Here is a 15,317-nt window from a genome sequence, read left to right on the forward strand (position 1 = left end):
TAATGCAAATAAATTAACTCACAAGGGATCAGGGCCTTCCGTTTTGGCCTACACATGAGAAGTAAATCAGTACTAAACTTTAATCTCTGTGTGTTAGAAACCATCTCAGTGTACCTGACGAACTTGTGTATGTGTCTAAAAATATATAATCGCCATTATCTTGCCTGTGTGTAACTTCACAGGACCGTCCTGTGTGTTTGGAATCCTCACTACTAGAGAAACATGTTCCACTAATGCTTTCATTTCTCGCTACATCTTTCCCCCAGTGTTTTTTGTTTTGTTTATGGTCTTTTATTCCTTTTTCTCTCCATCCTGTTTGTTGTCAGAGCACATTAAGATGAAAGGTAGTTTTGATGTTTCACTTTTTGAAGTCTTAGCCAACACTTGCAGATCTACTGTAGGAAAGGGAAAAGTAGATGGATAAATGGAAGAATGGAATGTTGTGGATGTTATACACTTACGTGCGTGTCTGTGTTTGTGTGTCCAGATCAAAGTGGTTAAGTTCTCCTATATGTGGACCATCAACAACTTCAGCTTCTGTCGGGAGGAGATGGGTGAGGTCATCAAAAGCTCCACCTTCTCCTCGGGGGCCAATGACAAGCTCAAATGGTACAAACGGGTGGCAGAGCTTAATTACATAATCGTAAAAGGATTCACGTTTTACCATATATGGGTTGTTTAACTGAAACACATTGTACATTGTTATGAGCCTTTTTTTTTGTCTATGAAAATGTATTTGTTTGTAACTGAACTTAATTTTTGAGTAAAATAAAGTCAGTTGCAAATGGTTGTTAACACCATGTCCTAACCAATGTCAAGCAATTTGTTTGTCCACACTGAACTGAAAAATGTTGTGTAATTAAACACACCCAATCAGAACATGTTTGATTTTTAATACATGGCTATGTGGAGTGGGATTTTGGACCAATAAGATTCACCCAGTGAGACATTGCGGGAATGGAAACCAAGTGGTCGTCAAACTGTCCTTACGCTTATTGCGGCCCTATCTGATCAGGACGAAAACCAAGATTTACATGGTTTGAGAGTGCTTTTAATGCTTGTTGCTTCATTGCGTCGCTCTTGGTGAGGACACGGTGTTATTGTGTATGATGACTTGGATGAGTGAAAACCTTGAGGATAACTCTTTATTTATTTATTTTTTACAGGTGTTTGCGAGTGAATCCTAAAGGTCTGGATGAAGAGAGTAAAGATTATCTGTCACTCTATCTGCTCCTGGTCAGCTGTCCTAAGAGTGAAGTTCGTGCCAAGTTCAAGTTCTCCATTCTTAATGCCAAGGGAGAGGAAACCAAAGCCATGGGTGAGACATCGATGTGACTCTAAAGACTTTCATTATGTTTTCATCCAATGTAGGGCTGGGTAGTAAGATGGTTTACATACTATGCAATGGTAGAAATGTTTCAAACGGTATTTACGTTATTTATATGACGTGTAGTGAAATAATATTAGGTTTACTGTTGTTGCACAGTCTTCAGATTTTATGTTAAGTCTTGAATAATGTGAAGCTGATTTTGCACTGGTGCCAGACAACATTCATATGTTATTCTCGGTTGTTCTATACTCCGTGACTAGGGCTGGGCGATATGACTTTAAAAATACTATCTCCATATTTTTCAGCCTATTGACAATATTCAATATATATCTCAATAATTTTGTATTTGCTCTGGTTTGGCTCGAAAGTGATTTTTTTTAATTTATTTTTTTATTTTATTAAGAGGAACCATTTCATCCAAACAGCCAAGTTGCTTCAATATTTTAAAGGCATTGAATAAAAACATATTTAAAAATCAAAGGCATGTTTCCACTAAATGAGGGGAGAAAGAGATTTAATGATCTTCATTTATATGCACTTATATTTCTATTTTATATACAATGATACATAATCGCTTAAGAAAAAAGCATTTTTTACCTTCATATATTTTTACTAAAAAAAGTTTTTTGAACAAAAATCTCAAATCATGAGCAAAAACTAATATTTGAACCCAGTTGAATATTGCATAAAATGATATTATTACTGTGGGACCCAGTTAGGTTTATTATTATATAATAAAATACTGAATTATCATTGTTTTGAAGATTAGATTTGTTGTCTATAGAGGTATTATACTTCTGTCCTATTTAATTTACCTTGACCTGGAGCTTTTATTTTGACACGGAATGTGCAGTGTGTAGTTGCAGTGTTTCACATCTGGTGAAACGCTGTCATGTCCTTGTCTGTTATCCACATTTTTTCCTGACTTCTCCATGGGCGGCACCATTACAGTGAGAGACTTCCTCTTGGATGTGCCACACTTCCGCTTAGTTGTTGTTATCAGCTAGACAAACTTTACTGGTGATGGGTCTGGAGGAATCTGAGCTGTTAGAGGGTGTTATAACAACTGAAGGTGGCTTAAAAACTATTGGAAAATTAATGTTACAATGATAAGCCCCCCCAACAGCTGCTAATGCCAGAAACATTTAGAGTCGAACCAGATATAATAAGCAGAGATTGCTAAACCTAATTCTCCGTCACTTGCCTATTTTTTTAAAACATTGGACAGATAATTCCAAATGCTTTCCATCATTTTGGCATATAAAAAAGTTGAAAAATATTTATACCAAGCTCCTCATTTTTTTTTTTAATTTGAATCATCTTTACGAGGTTCGTGTCTCATGTCTCGCTGTGAGTGTAAATGACAGCGTTTTCTCAGCAGTCTGCATGACACTTGTTAATGCAGAAATAATGCAAAGGTACGTCCCTCAAATCTGAAGATGTTTAAATGGAACCTATGGTGAGCATACGTCCTCTTTTCACGGTCATGCCTTCTTTTTTCTAACCTTAAAAAGCGTCCGGTCGGGTTTTCTAAGTTCCCTAAATGTCCATGATTTGGCTCTTTTCATATTGAAGTGCTCAACAAGAAACCCATGAAATCTAGCACATCATATACGTGGATTCTCTCTCTCTCTGTGTGCTATATGTCTGTCTCTCCCTCTCTCTCACCTCTGAAGTCTCCATAATTTCCACAAAAAAAACACAAGCACACACACACACACACACACACACACACACATATAACAATCAAGTTTTATGAAACTTTGATATACTGTAATTGAAAAGTATTTTTGCAGAATAGCTCAGTGTTCCGTGATTCCTTTAGAGACCTTTCGATCCTACAGACGTGGAAACCTGTGAAATGGAGTTAATTACGAACACGCATGCCTTTTGAAATGTGTGTGGTCTTGTATTATGTGTAGAAGTAATAATATTCAAAGTGAACTTTTCCCCTTGCATTATTAAATTTGCAGCAGACGACTGTGTTTTAATTGAGATTTTTTTTGGGTGTGATGTAGCATCTGGGCTGTCCTGTTTGATGGGTCTAAATAAGTTACAGGGGGTTTGGCCTTCAGTAGAACTGAATTACATTCGCTCAGATGAAGAAACTTCATGCCTGATTTTTGTTTCCTGCCTTTTCTGAGGCAAGATATTTTTCATAGCCGAGAGGGTATTTGTGTGATTGTCAGTTGGTTTTTGCCTTTCTGCTACAGAGAACGTTTATGAAGACGCCCTCATGAGGATAACAAAAGCTGACAAATGCAGCTGGTTGTGTACACCATCTCCCATAACTTCCTTTCTGTTTCCTCCCTCTGTTTGTGCTTGTGCCATTATTTATCTTTCACAACTGAACATCCCTTTATGATGAGGTGGGGGTGGGGGGATGGTAGTTGGTAATGACGCAAGCCAGATTTAAACCAGTGTTGCCCACATTAGCAACTCAAGAGTGACTGTTAGGCATTGACACAACCTTTCTTTTTTACACTCATTATATAAAGCACATTGCTCCTCTCTATTGGGCTTTTTTCCATTTAAAATTACATTTACATTTATTAATTTAGCAGATACTTTTATCCAAAGCGACTTGCAAGTGAGAATAATACAAGCTTAAGCAAATGAATGCTTGTTTCACACTGTTCCTTATTTACCCTGTGTTAGTATTTAATCATAGTGGCGACCTTCTTCCACTGCTCCAAGTTCCAGTTCCGACGCTCGCGTGACTATTGTAGGCACTTTCGGTGGTGGACGGGTCATCATGGGCACTCTGACTGTTCTGCTGTTAGGCAGCCCCGTACACTGCAGTGTGCAATGTGCTGTCTGTTTTGACACATTCCTCCCATAAACCATCATTAAAATGTTCTGTGGCTTGTGCTACGGTAGACCTTCTGTCGGTTCAGACCAGACGGGATAGCCTTCGTTGCCCACACGCATCGATGAGCTTTGGGCGCCCAACACCCTGTCGCCGGTTTGTGGTTTGACCCTCCTCGGACCACTGTCAGTAGGTACTCACCACTGCTGACTGGGAGCAGCCCACAAGCCTTGCCTTTTCAGAGATGCTCTGACCCAGTTGTCTGGCCATAACCATTTGACCCTTTTTACATATCTAGATGTTGACAACAAATAGTCCTCAACCTACTAGTGTGATTGAAATTGGATTTAAGCTGGTAAATCAGCCCTGAGAAGGTTTTATACGAGCCTGCATTAGGAGGTTACACTAGGTGGTAAGCATCAGTCACACTCATCTTTGTGAAGGACCTCACAAATGGGCATGGGAATGAGAGTGAAAGAAAGAGAAAAGGGTGCCAGATTGTGGAAGCGAGATGAGATGAGAGGTTGAACAACCTCGTCTCTCATTTTCCAATTTTCTTATTTTCTACACCTTAATGGGCGAGAAGGCGCTCCTTGTATTTTGCCCCCCCCCCCACCTCCATCTCTTTCCTCCACACAACATTCTCTCCATTTAACACCTCTCTGGAAGGAGGAGGGACGTGCTTCGCGCGTCCCCGGGGAATGGTGGAACGCCTCCGTACAGTGATGGGGGAGAGTTTTTAAAGCGGGACTGAGGATGAAAATATGGCAGCAGAAATTGCTCTATCGGTTCTGGATCATTTAGAATCCAATTTAATCCTGCCCTTCTCCTGAGGGAGAGCAAGATGAATGAGAGAGGAGGGGGGAGAAAGCAGATGTGGAGAGAGAGAAATAAAAACAAAGTAAAGTGCTTTAATTAAGAGGGCTGTGTGGAGGCATTGGGACTCTGCAGAATGACTTATGTTTATTGAGTCAGTCAGGGAGAGTTATCATGGGGCCTATGAATGAATGGAGGTGCCGAGGAGCTGAATCTGCTGATTCCCTCTAAGGATCAATGTGATTGGTGTTGATGGACATTTGAAACCAGTTTCTATCCCTTCATTCCCTCAACTTCTATAGGAAAAGAGTGCAAAGAGGCAACGTCTCTGCTAAAGGTTCCATGGAATCAAAATTTGAGTTTTGTTGCCTTTTTTTGGTAATTTATGTTAGCTTTAAGGCCATTTGCTCTGTAGGCAAGTGTACTCATAAAAGTTTACAAACTACATATAAAACTACAATTAATGTCCCTTCTCTTAATCTGTCTCTGATTTTCAATAGCAAGTAGCAAATCATGGTTCAAATCATGTAAATTCTGTTTTAATAGGAAGTATGTCAACACGGGAAAGAAATCTGGCTGTTTTCATCAAGCAATTTCTCTGCATGCTTTTGACATGTTCAAACAAATTTCGACGTGACTAAATGACACAAGTATGAAACCTTCACAAACAATTTTTGCTACATGTTTTGGGTCCAACACTACATTTTCTTAATTCATAATTCGTAAAATCGAGTTCAGAAAACTGAATGAATTTGTTTGTGTGTTATATTCAATTGAACTCCGACCATCTCACTGAGCCGCACTGTGATGCACGCGCTGTCTGTGGAGACTCGTGGCAAGCTCCAGTGAAAATATAAACAAGGATTTTAATAGTGAATGCAAAGCACTCCGGTTTCACTTTAATTTAACATTTGTGTAATGTCAAATGTTCTTGGTCAATGGGATTCATACTTGCAGTGTTTATGACACGCAGTGACACAGAGGAGACACCTGCTTAAGGCCTTTTCACACCGGAGGCGATGCAGTTATGCGAAGCGAATCGCCAGCCTTTACAAAAGATGGTGCTAATCGACAAGCAATTTTACCCTGGTACAGTAGGCGGCTCAATGCATCTTTGAGCTGATCCGCTATCCACCTATGTTGAAGGAGAGGAAGAACTACTTAAAAGTTTGCAAAACATCCATGGAATCACAGAACAAGAGTCTAGCAAGCGAACAAGTTCTCTAGCGAGCTGAAAAAATATGGATTTTTCTTCGAGCAGCAGCGATGATGAGTTTATTATTATTTTGCTCATCGAGAAAAAAGAAAAAGGTGTTGATACTGGGTTCACCCCGTTCTTGAGAGAATAGAGGAACACAGTTTCTCAAAAGGGGTTGAAGTTGTGTCATGATCGTTTTCATCAATACTTCAGAATGTCTGTTGATAAATTCGTGACATTGCTTCACCTGTAGGCACCCTTGTTGATCCATTCTCAAACCAACTACTGCAAACCCATTGGCCCTGAACAGTGTTTAGCCGTGAGTTTGTTTACATCTTTTATAGGCTTGTATGTGGGCCATACCTACAATTTGGTGACATTTAAATCTTCAGTGCAAGTTGTGATTATTTCTATTTATATTTTATGTGTCCCTCGATTTATTGTCCACCCTGTAATGTCATGATACTATGACATTTATTTGAAGATAAATGTTATGAAATGTCACCACACACAAAGGAGGTGACATTAGCCGTTTAGCTAATAAGTATGTAACTCTTGTTTTATTTGTGTTACTTACTACTTCGGTGTTTAATATTTGTGGTCAAAACAACTTTCTGTGCAGCAGCTCCTGACACGTGATCCACAGCTCAGATTTTATTAGTCGGGGCATTTCATCACGGGGCATAGAAGAAAAAAATCTACACTCACCGTAAAAAGAAGTTTAGCTTTATCGCTGGGCGAATGTTCGCTCCAGGTTTGTATGGCTCGTTAGGAATCCCTTGTTTCTATTAAACATTTTTAATCGTGGTGAAGATTCATGTTTGGTGTGAAAAGGCCTGTACTCTACAGTATTTCTTAGGAGATGATAGAATGAAGAAACACAGGATCTTAAAAATCTTCCTAATGCGGAATAAGGTGGGTTTAATCGGAGAGCCTTAAAATAACATAAAGTGAAGAATTGACGACATATATTTTACTGTTATTGCATACTTATAATACAATACAATATAATATAGCTATAGCTATTCAGGTTGGCTGGATTCCAAAAACAACAATGTAAATGTAAAATGGACCAAGACTGAAGTTGAAAAAAAACCAAATATTTTTATATTTAAATTATTATTTTCATGTCGTTCATAATTTTTGAAAGCCATAAAGCCATTTATCCATAATTTATGACATGAGTCAAATGAATAAATGAGTTAAGATGTATGAAGCACATACACCATTTTGTATGACAATTAATCGTGACAGCCCTAAAACAGACACTTAATTGTGATAATCGCAATTATTTTTTGGACAGTTAATCAAAAATAGGCCTTTTACCTAAGGTGGAGATTATGTGGGACAGAGATGTTGGGTTAATGGAGAAATAAAGGAGGCGCACGCAGATGAATGCAGAATAGATGGATGCTGGTAGTGCATAAACTACTCGGTTGACAATTTCTGCTCTGCCTGCTGTGTGTAGCTATTCAGATGAGATGGCGTGCTGGCAGATATTGATTCTGAACGTGCTTTATTAGCTATTGACTGTTTGATGAATATTTACATGGCAGACCTTTACTACTGTTGCTCACGGCCCAGCATGGCCCATAGTGGTGAATACTGCTATAGATCAACATTTATAACTCTGACAGGTTTACTGTACAGCCTCCTCAGAATCAGGTTTTACCGTTTAGCTCTGCTTTATGAGATCCAGTTTTGTAGAGACATTTGTAGTGTGTCTGTCTATCTGTTAATCAGGTTGGGAATATTCATTTTTTGCCCACCTAACACAGTGACTGGTGAATGCCATTCATTTAATTGCAATATATGAAATAAATTGCTTATGAAATTTAACAAGTGTGCCAAGATTCTAGGAAATCATAAAGAAGCCATGCATTCAGATCTCTTATGCCCGTCTTTCTCAATGAGTTTGACTGAGAAAATGCAGTGTTGCTGATTAAAAGGGTTTGATGTTGAGCTCTGGTCATTTGATGCATACGCATAGGAATTCACCTACTTTGCTTTTTTACAGACATATTTTAAAGTACTTGCCCTTTCAACCCCACTGGCTTTTAGTGTGTGTATGCTTGATGCATTTGTGAACCGAGCAACCTTCTCTTTTCCTCGATGTGCCAGCGCATTAGGCACTATGCCCCAAATCCCAGCGCTAGGGCCTGAATATGTATTACCACATACTGCTCTCTCTCTCTCTTTCTTCCCCTGTTTCCCTCACTCTCTCCCCTCAAACTCTCACTCTCTCTATCTCTGAGCAGGGCTATTATATAATTTAAGTTTTTTTGGTAAAACTTTACAATAAGGCTGTATTTGTTAACATTAGTTAATGACATTAGTTAACACGAACTAAAAAGCAATAGTTTTACAGCATTTAATAATTTGGTTAATGTTAATTTCAACGTATAGTAATACATTTTTTTAATCAAATGTTAACATTAGTTCATGCACTATGAACTAACATGAACTAACAATGAATAATTGTATTTTTATGAACTAGCATTAACAAAGATTAATAAATGTTGTAAAAAATATTGTTCATTGTTAGTTCATGATATCTAATGTATAAACCAATGTTAACGAATGGAACCTTATTGTAAAGTGTTACCGTTTAAAAAAATATATATAATTTCCAATTTGTCCTTTCAAATAGTTTCTCTTATTGGAGCTGTCAGACATGTAAACGCGCCCCTCCTTCTTTCTGCTTGTGTATCCAACTCATGTCCGCAGAGATCTGACCCCTGGTTAGAAGCCAACAGGAACTTGCCCTGCCCCACTGCAATTGGCTAGTTGCTAGACGTCCCCAGTGAGAGCACAAATTTAGCCAATGCCCTGATCTGACCTGAGACCTTCTCAAGAGACCAATCAGTCACTCTTTCTGCCTCTCTCTCTTCTTTACTTCCATTTCTTCAAAAGGGATGTCTTTCTGTGTTCAAGGGTTGTGTTCATTAAAGTTGTAGTTAACCCAAAAATTTAAATTCTGTCATTTACTTACTCTCATGTTGTTCCAAACTCATATGACAAAAGGTGATAGGCAGTATGTTAATGTAAGTATCTCTGCATCCTTTACAATGACAGTGAATGGTAACTGAGGCAAACATTCTTCATATTCTTCATTCTAACATATTTTGTATTCCATAGAAGAAGGAAAGTCAAATAGATTTGGAATGACATGATGGTGAGTAAATAATAACAGAATTTAGTTTTTTGGGTTCACAGGATCATAAGGAGTCTGGCTTTTTTTGTCATCTAATGATCATCAAAGTAAAAAAAAAAAGAAGCTGCTTTCACATTGTGTGTTTGTGTTAGTATGGTACTGGATATTTAAAATGATGTGTGTAAATTGTGTAACTCGCATTTTATAGGGCAGTAACATGATTTAGTGAAAAGTACTTGATTCTGGCTGGGTTAATTACCCACCGGTTCATCAGCATCTTCCCCAAAGCAGCTGAATTAAAACATGCCATCTGTGAACACTCCTGTCTGTCCAATTCAAGACATCACTACTCATGAGCAATACCCTTAAACCTGGAAGCAAAAATTTATCAGAATTGTAACCTGTTAGTGATAGACCAGTGTATCGGCCATGCTGACTATATTGACGATATTTGGCCATTTTGTGATTATCAGCTTTACTGTATTTGGTAACATGCTGATTAACAGAAATTGGAGTTCCTCCTTGTCTCATGGCCTTGTGAATGGGTAATGCAAGTCTGTTTTAAAATATTTTCAATTTAGTGTTAATGTTGTGTAAACTAATTTGATTTTAGCTATTTTGTGTGTCTCATTTTCTTTCATTAAATTGTATTGAGCGAATCTCATGAAACCTGTCAAGAACATATAAGGGTTGTATTTCACACCAATATGAGAAGAATGAAATTGTTATATTCATTTAAAGAAAATGAAGCCTATTTTAGGACCATTTAAGATTTTTTTTTCATGACAAATTAAGCAACAGCCATTTTCACTACCAGAATGCAACAACAACAAAAAAAAAAATCTAATTCTTATTACAAAAAGATGAAGTGTTTATACATCATGTTAGTACCAACTTTAAGTTATACTAATTTAATTAACAATCATTGCATTATAGTAAGGTAATTATCTATAAAGCTGCTTTGATGTGTATTGTGAAAAGCACTATACAAAAAAATACTTGACTAATAAAAATTACTGTTGTAATGTACTTAGTTGTCATAATTATGACAATGCAAAAATCAAAGTAACATTTTTTTGTTTTCTTGAGATTCACCAGTGTATCATTATATTGGCCATCTTGCTCTTTATGACTACTACTTTAGAGTGTAACTTACAGGATTCCTTAAATTATATCTTATGTTTACATCCTGTTTACATTAAGTATTGGCCAAAAGTGTTTGGATTACAGCTTTTACCTTTTATTTTTCACAAAAGAGAAAATTCAAGTGAAATTTATTTAAAAGTGTGTAATTTCTGCACTACTAGTGGCACCAAATGGAATTACAAAAATAAAGTATTTTCAAACAACCTTTGCCAACACCCCTTAGACTCATCACGCCCTTTCGTGCACTGATTCCCAATGAACAAATAGTCCATACTAAATAAAAGGTGATAAACGTTTAAAGTCGTAATGAACAAGACCACTATAACATATACACACCGGACATGAACGCGTGGCAGGGTAATTGGGCCATCTGATAGCATTGCCGGATTGAACTTCAGCTGGGTGTGCGGGGGATCCAGCACAAGAGGTAGGATGGTTCTTCTGGTAAATAGTAAGTCGAAACGACAGCGCTGTTTCTGACCATTTTGGCGCCTTAGGCGAGATTGCTGTTGTTGATGGGGGGAGGTGGCAGCGACTTGCGCGGCATTCTCATTATTGCCGCTCCCGTTTGCCAGAGCGATTTCATCACTGGTGGTGGTGTGCGTGTACTCCACTTTGTAAATGCGACGCCAGTTTAGCAAGTCTTCGAATTTTGGCTAAGCTAAATTTATTTTCCTGTGTACACGTCTGCCATGGATGTTCATATTTCCCTGGCTGAACAAGTAGCCATGCCCCAAACTACCGCTATATGCTGAGCTAGAAAGGGATGGGTGGAGCTGTGCGGGCCACTCAAAATATAAACATCAATGATTTAATAGTGCCTGTGAGGCTCAGTGTTTATACTTTTGGGGGAGATAAACCCACAAATGGATTACTTGTAGTTGTCAATGGACAATAAACTGGGCTAGTAGAACATATTGTGACAAAAAAAAGTTACATACTTCCCCTTTAAATTACTGTGACTATGTTCTGATTTAAGGGGAGATGATTCATTCCCCCACACCATGGGCTTCCTGAGGCATGTCTGTCCTTGCCCTTGCTCTTGTTCTGTCTGTTCCAGTGCACCCCTATTGTGTGAATCTGTATGAATGTCATAGCTGAACTGTGAACACAACCATTTCACACTGTTAAAACACCTGCGCGCACACATACAAACAAACAGCAGTAGTTTAACAGGCAATGACTGAGCCCCAGCTGTGCTCAACCGACAGAGAAATGACGGAAGATTCTTCAGTGGAACAAGTGTAATGTTTAGGAAGAGAGGATGTCACACTTGATAGAGTGTGTTTGTCCCACATACCCACAATGCAACAAAAGCACAAAGAAATCTATTCATCTCTTCCTTTTTCCCCTCTTCCACTTCCTGTCTCATGCATTTCTTTTCCTCTGTATGAAAGCAGTGACTAAGGAGAAATGCTCTAGGAGGATTGTCAACACATTTTGATTCAGCATTCATCAGTAGAAATAAACTCATGAGTACATAAAATGCAACACTCATTGGATACAAATTTCATCCTTCATTACAGACATGACAAACGAATCATAATAATGTGATAATATAATATATATAAAAACTGTTTTATTCAAAGCGACTTACAAAATAGGAAAACAAAAGTGAATCATCTTAAGGAGACAGTGGTATGAAAAGTGCCATACTACAAAGTTTCACTAGCATCAGAATAGTATTCAAAACAGATTAAAAGTGCAACAATTTTTGTTTTTATTTTTTATTAATGACTGGTTAAGTGCTCATGGAAAAGATGTGTTTTTAGTCATTTTTTTTAAGACAGAGAGTGAGTCAGCTTCACGGATGGAGTTGGGAAGGTCATTCCACCATCGTGGTACCACTCTTGCAGTCTTTTAGTCAGTACACTTCAGTGTGCCGTTATATACACTCACTGAGCACTTTATTAGGAACACTATGGTCCTATTGAAGTGCCCGACGTGGTCTTCTGCTGTTGTAGCCCATCCGCCTCAAGGTTCGACGTGTTGTGCATTTTAAAATGCTATTCTGCTCACTACAATTGTACTAAGTGGTTATCTGAGTTACCGTAGCCTTCCTGTCAGTTTGAACCAGTCTGGCCATTCTCCGTTGATCTCCCTTATTAAGGCATTTCCATCTGCAGAACTATCGCTCACTTGATGTTTTTTGTACAGTTGCAATCGAAATTATTCAACCCCCCCAAGACAATAAGGATTTACAAAGGTAAGCTTTTCTGATGACCCAGAATTTTTAAATTTACATCTATATCAGTTGAGTGACACATTCAAAGTTATTGTGTGAATATATAACATAATATTTCTAAATAGTAGGATTTTTTAAAAATACAGCCATGTCATAATTATTCAACCCCTATTGCATGTAGCTGTTTCTTAAATATGTAAAGCTACACAGGTAATTGTTTTAAAACAAAATTAAGTCATCAATTTGCAATGGCACTTATTTAAGTTTTAAAACTGAAGTTTAGCGTTGTAAGCAAAAATGTATTTCTATGCAAAAAATGCAATTAAAAATAAGATGTCTCAAATTTAATAGAGGAGATTATTTCATTACACAAGAAAGGTCATGGCTAAAAGTACATTTCCAAGGCACTTCAATTTCCAATAGACAAAGTTGGCAGCACCATTCATACATTTATTAAATATGGTACAACAGCAACCTTCTTGGGGTGTGGAAGAAAGCAAAACTTCACCAAGGGAAATGTTGACTCCAGGTGACTGAATATTCAAGAGGTAATTAGGAAAGACCTGTGGAGTCCTGGAAGAAGGTTTTATAGATGTATGACACTAAACTGAAAATGAGTTTTAGACCCATGGGTCAGCAGTACATCTGGAGTAAGATGACAAGGTGATGACAAGAATGACACCATCCCCAGTCAAGCATGGAGGTGGGTCAGTCCTGTTATGGGGGTGTTTTGCGGCTGCAGGAAACGGCTATTCTCACTATGTGACTGACACTATGGATTCTTTCAGGTATATTTTGGCATGAAAAATGTGATGCCTTCAGTGTGTAAATTGAAGCTCGGTGATCACTGGACTTTCCAGCAAGACAATAACACCAAGGATACATCCAAGTTGTCCAAAATCTGGTTCAGGGATAGGTCGTGGAATGTCCTTAAATGGCCCTTTCAGTCCATCATTAAAATCCCATTGCAAACCTTTGTTGGGATTTCAAGGAAGCAGTGGCAGCACAGAAACCAAAGAATGTCAATGAGCTGGAAGCTTTTGCTCATGAGAAATGTGCTTTTTGGAGAGGTGTCCGAAGCCTGAGAACACTTACCTGAAACATTTATTTGCTGTTATTAAGGATAAAGGATGCTCCACAAATGATTGACTTTGGGGGTTGAATATTTTTGACATGACATTTGTGGAGAGAATTAGTTATTTTTTTATTTTAACATTTGGGTAAACTTAACTCTTTGTTCTCAAAATCACTCAAATGTATTAAAACTTACTTTGTTTACTGAGGTTTTAGTTGATGTGTTTTAATTCACATCACCAGAATGTATGAAAATCCCAGGAGATCAGCAGTTGCTGAAATACTCAAATCAGCTCATCTGGCACCAACAATCATGCATCGGACAAAATCATTGAGATCAAATTTTTTCTGATGGTTTGTGAACATTAACTGAAGCTCCTGATAAGTATCCGTTCATATAATGGTATGAATAAGTAGGTGTACAGGTGTTCCTAATAAAGTTCTCAGTGAGTGTAGATTGTATATTCATTTTTAAGTATAGTACTTAAACAGCCTTAGCTTTAGTTTAGATGTGTCCGAAGCAAGCACTTTTTAGGGCCCAAGCACTGAAAGTGCAGAAGCCCTATTGTTGTTCTAAGGATTCTTCTTCTTTTCAAGGTTTTCGGTACTTTTCGGGTACTTACCATGCGTGAAAACTCTTGAAAGTTTACACACACATCAGAGTCGTCGGCTATTAGGGCTGGGCAAAGTTGCAGGGGGGCTCTGTAGTGCCACCTAGAAGTTGGGCATGTTTGGGGTGCTCTGTAGCACATCCCTTTTGAGCTACAGTCACCAAACTTTGTACATATATAGATCTCAAGTCGGACAACTTTCATGCTGACCAGTCTTAAGCTCTGCCCAACAGGAAGTCGGCCATTTTGGATTGTTTGAAAAATGCATGCTCAGGAGTTTGAAATCCTTCTCCTAGGGGGTTTATGTTACAGGTACCAAATGTGGGTGACATCATGCCAAGACATTGACGATGCTAAATTGCGAACAGATTTTTGATATATCCAACAGTGTTGCCATGGCGATGTGATAATGTAAAAAAAAATGGGACACATTGTGTCTCATCTTCTGTGTGCATCGTGTGATTTACATCAAAATTGAGCCGTATGTTTGGCCTTGCGGGCTGATCACATTGATGTGGCTATTGTGGGTCACGGTCGTAGCGCCACCAACTGGCGGAAGGAAGTGTGACATGTTTAACAGACTTAGAAATATCCCTCTTATGTTTACCTTAATTGCTTGAAATTTTTTTGAATAATGTCAAGATTTATGAAGGGATTCGTGATATCTTAATGTGTTGCCATGGCAACTCATTAAATGTCATCATTCCTTTTTTATGTATATTCACATGTTTTTGAGGAACTTGGCATGCTTGAATTTTCATGATATTTTGCACACACATCAGAGTTGTCAGCCATTAGGCCGGGGCAAAAGTTAACACATGGGCATGGCTGGGGAGCTCTGTAGCGCCACCTTCTGACAAATGTGATGGGGTCAGTTTCTTCTACTGTCATCAAACTTGCTACATATATTGTTCTCATCAAGCCGGACAACATTCAGAATTACAGTCATTAGCATTGCCCAACAGGAAGTTGGTCATTTTGGATTGAATGTGCA

The 15,317-nt window shown here is 38.2% G+C and overlaps 1 protein-coding gene across 4 annotated transcripts in view; it reads left to right on the plus strand.

Moving 5' to 3' along the window:
* LOC127451925 (speckle-type POZ protein) overlaps nucleotides 1-15,317 on the plus strand; it is a 139,233-nt gene that overhangs the window by 62,592 nt on the left and 61,324 nt on the right. For all 4 annotated transcript variants that reach the window (XM_051716997.1, XM_051716999.1, XM_051716996.1 and 1 more), the window contains 2 exons: nucleotides 488-609; nucleotides 1,167-1,318. In XM_051716997.1, coding sequence (XP_051572957.1) covers nucleotides 488-609; nucleotides 1,167-1,318 — 274 coding nt within the window. The remainder of the gene's footprint in view (nucleotides 1-487; nucleotides 610-1,166; nucleotides 1,319-15,317) is intronic.

The sequence above is a fragment of the Myxocyprinus asiaticus genome, chromosome 14 (genome assembly GCF_019703515.2).
Source record: "Myxocyprinus asiaticus isolate MX2 ecotype Aquarium Trade chromosome 14, UBuf_Myxa_2, whole genome shotgun sequence".
NCBI classification, from domain to species: domain Eukaryota; kingdom Metazoa; phylum Chordata; class Actinopteri; order Cypriniformes; family Catostomidae; genus Myxocyprinus; species Myxocyprinus asiaticus.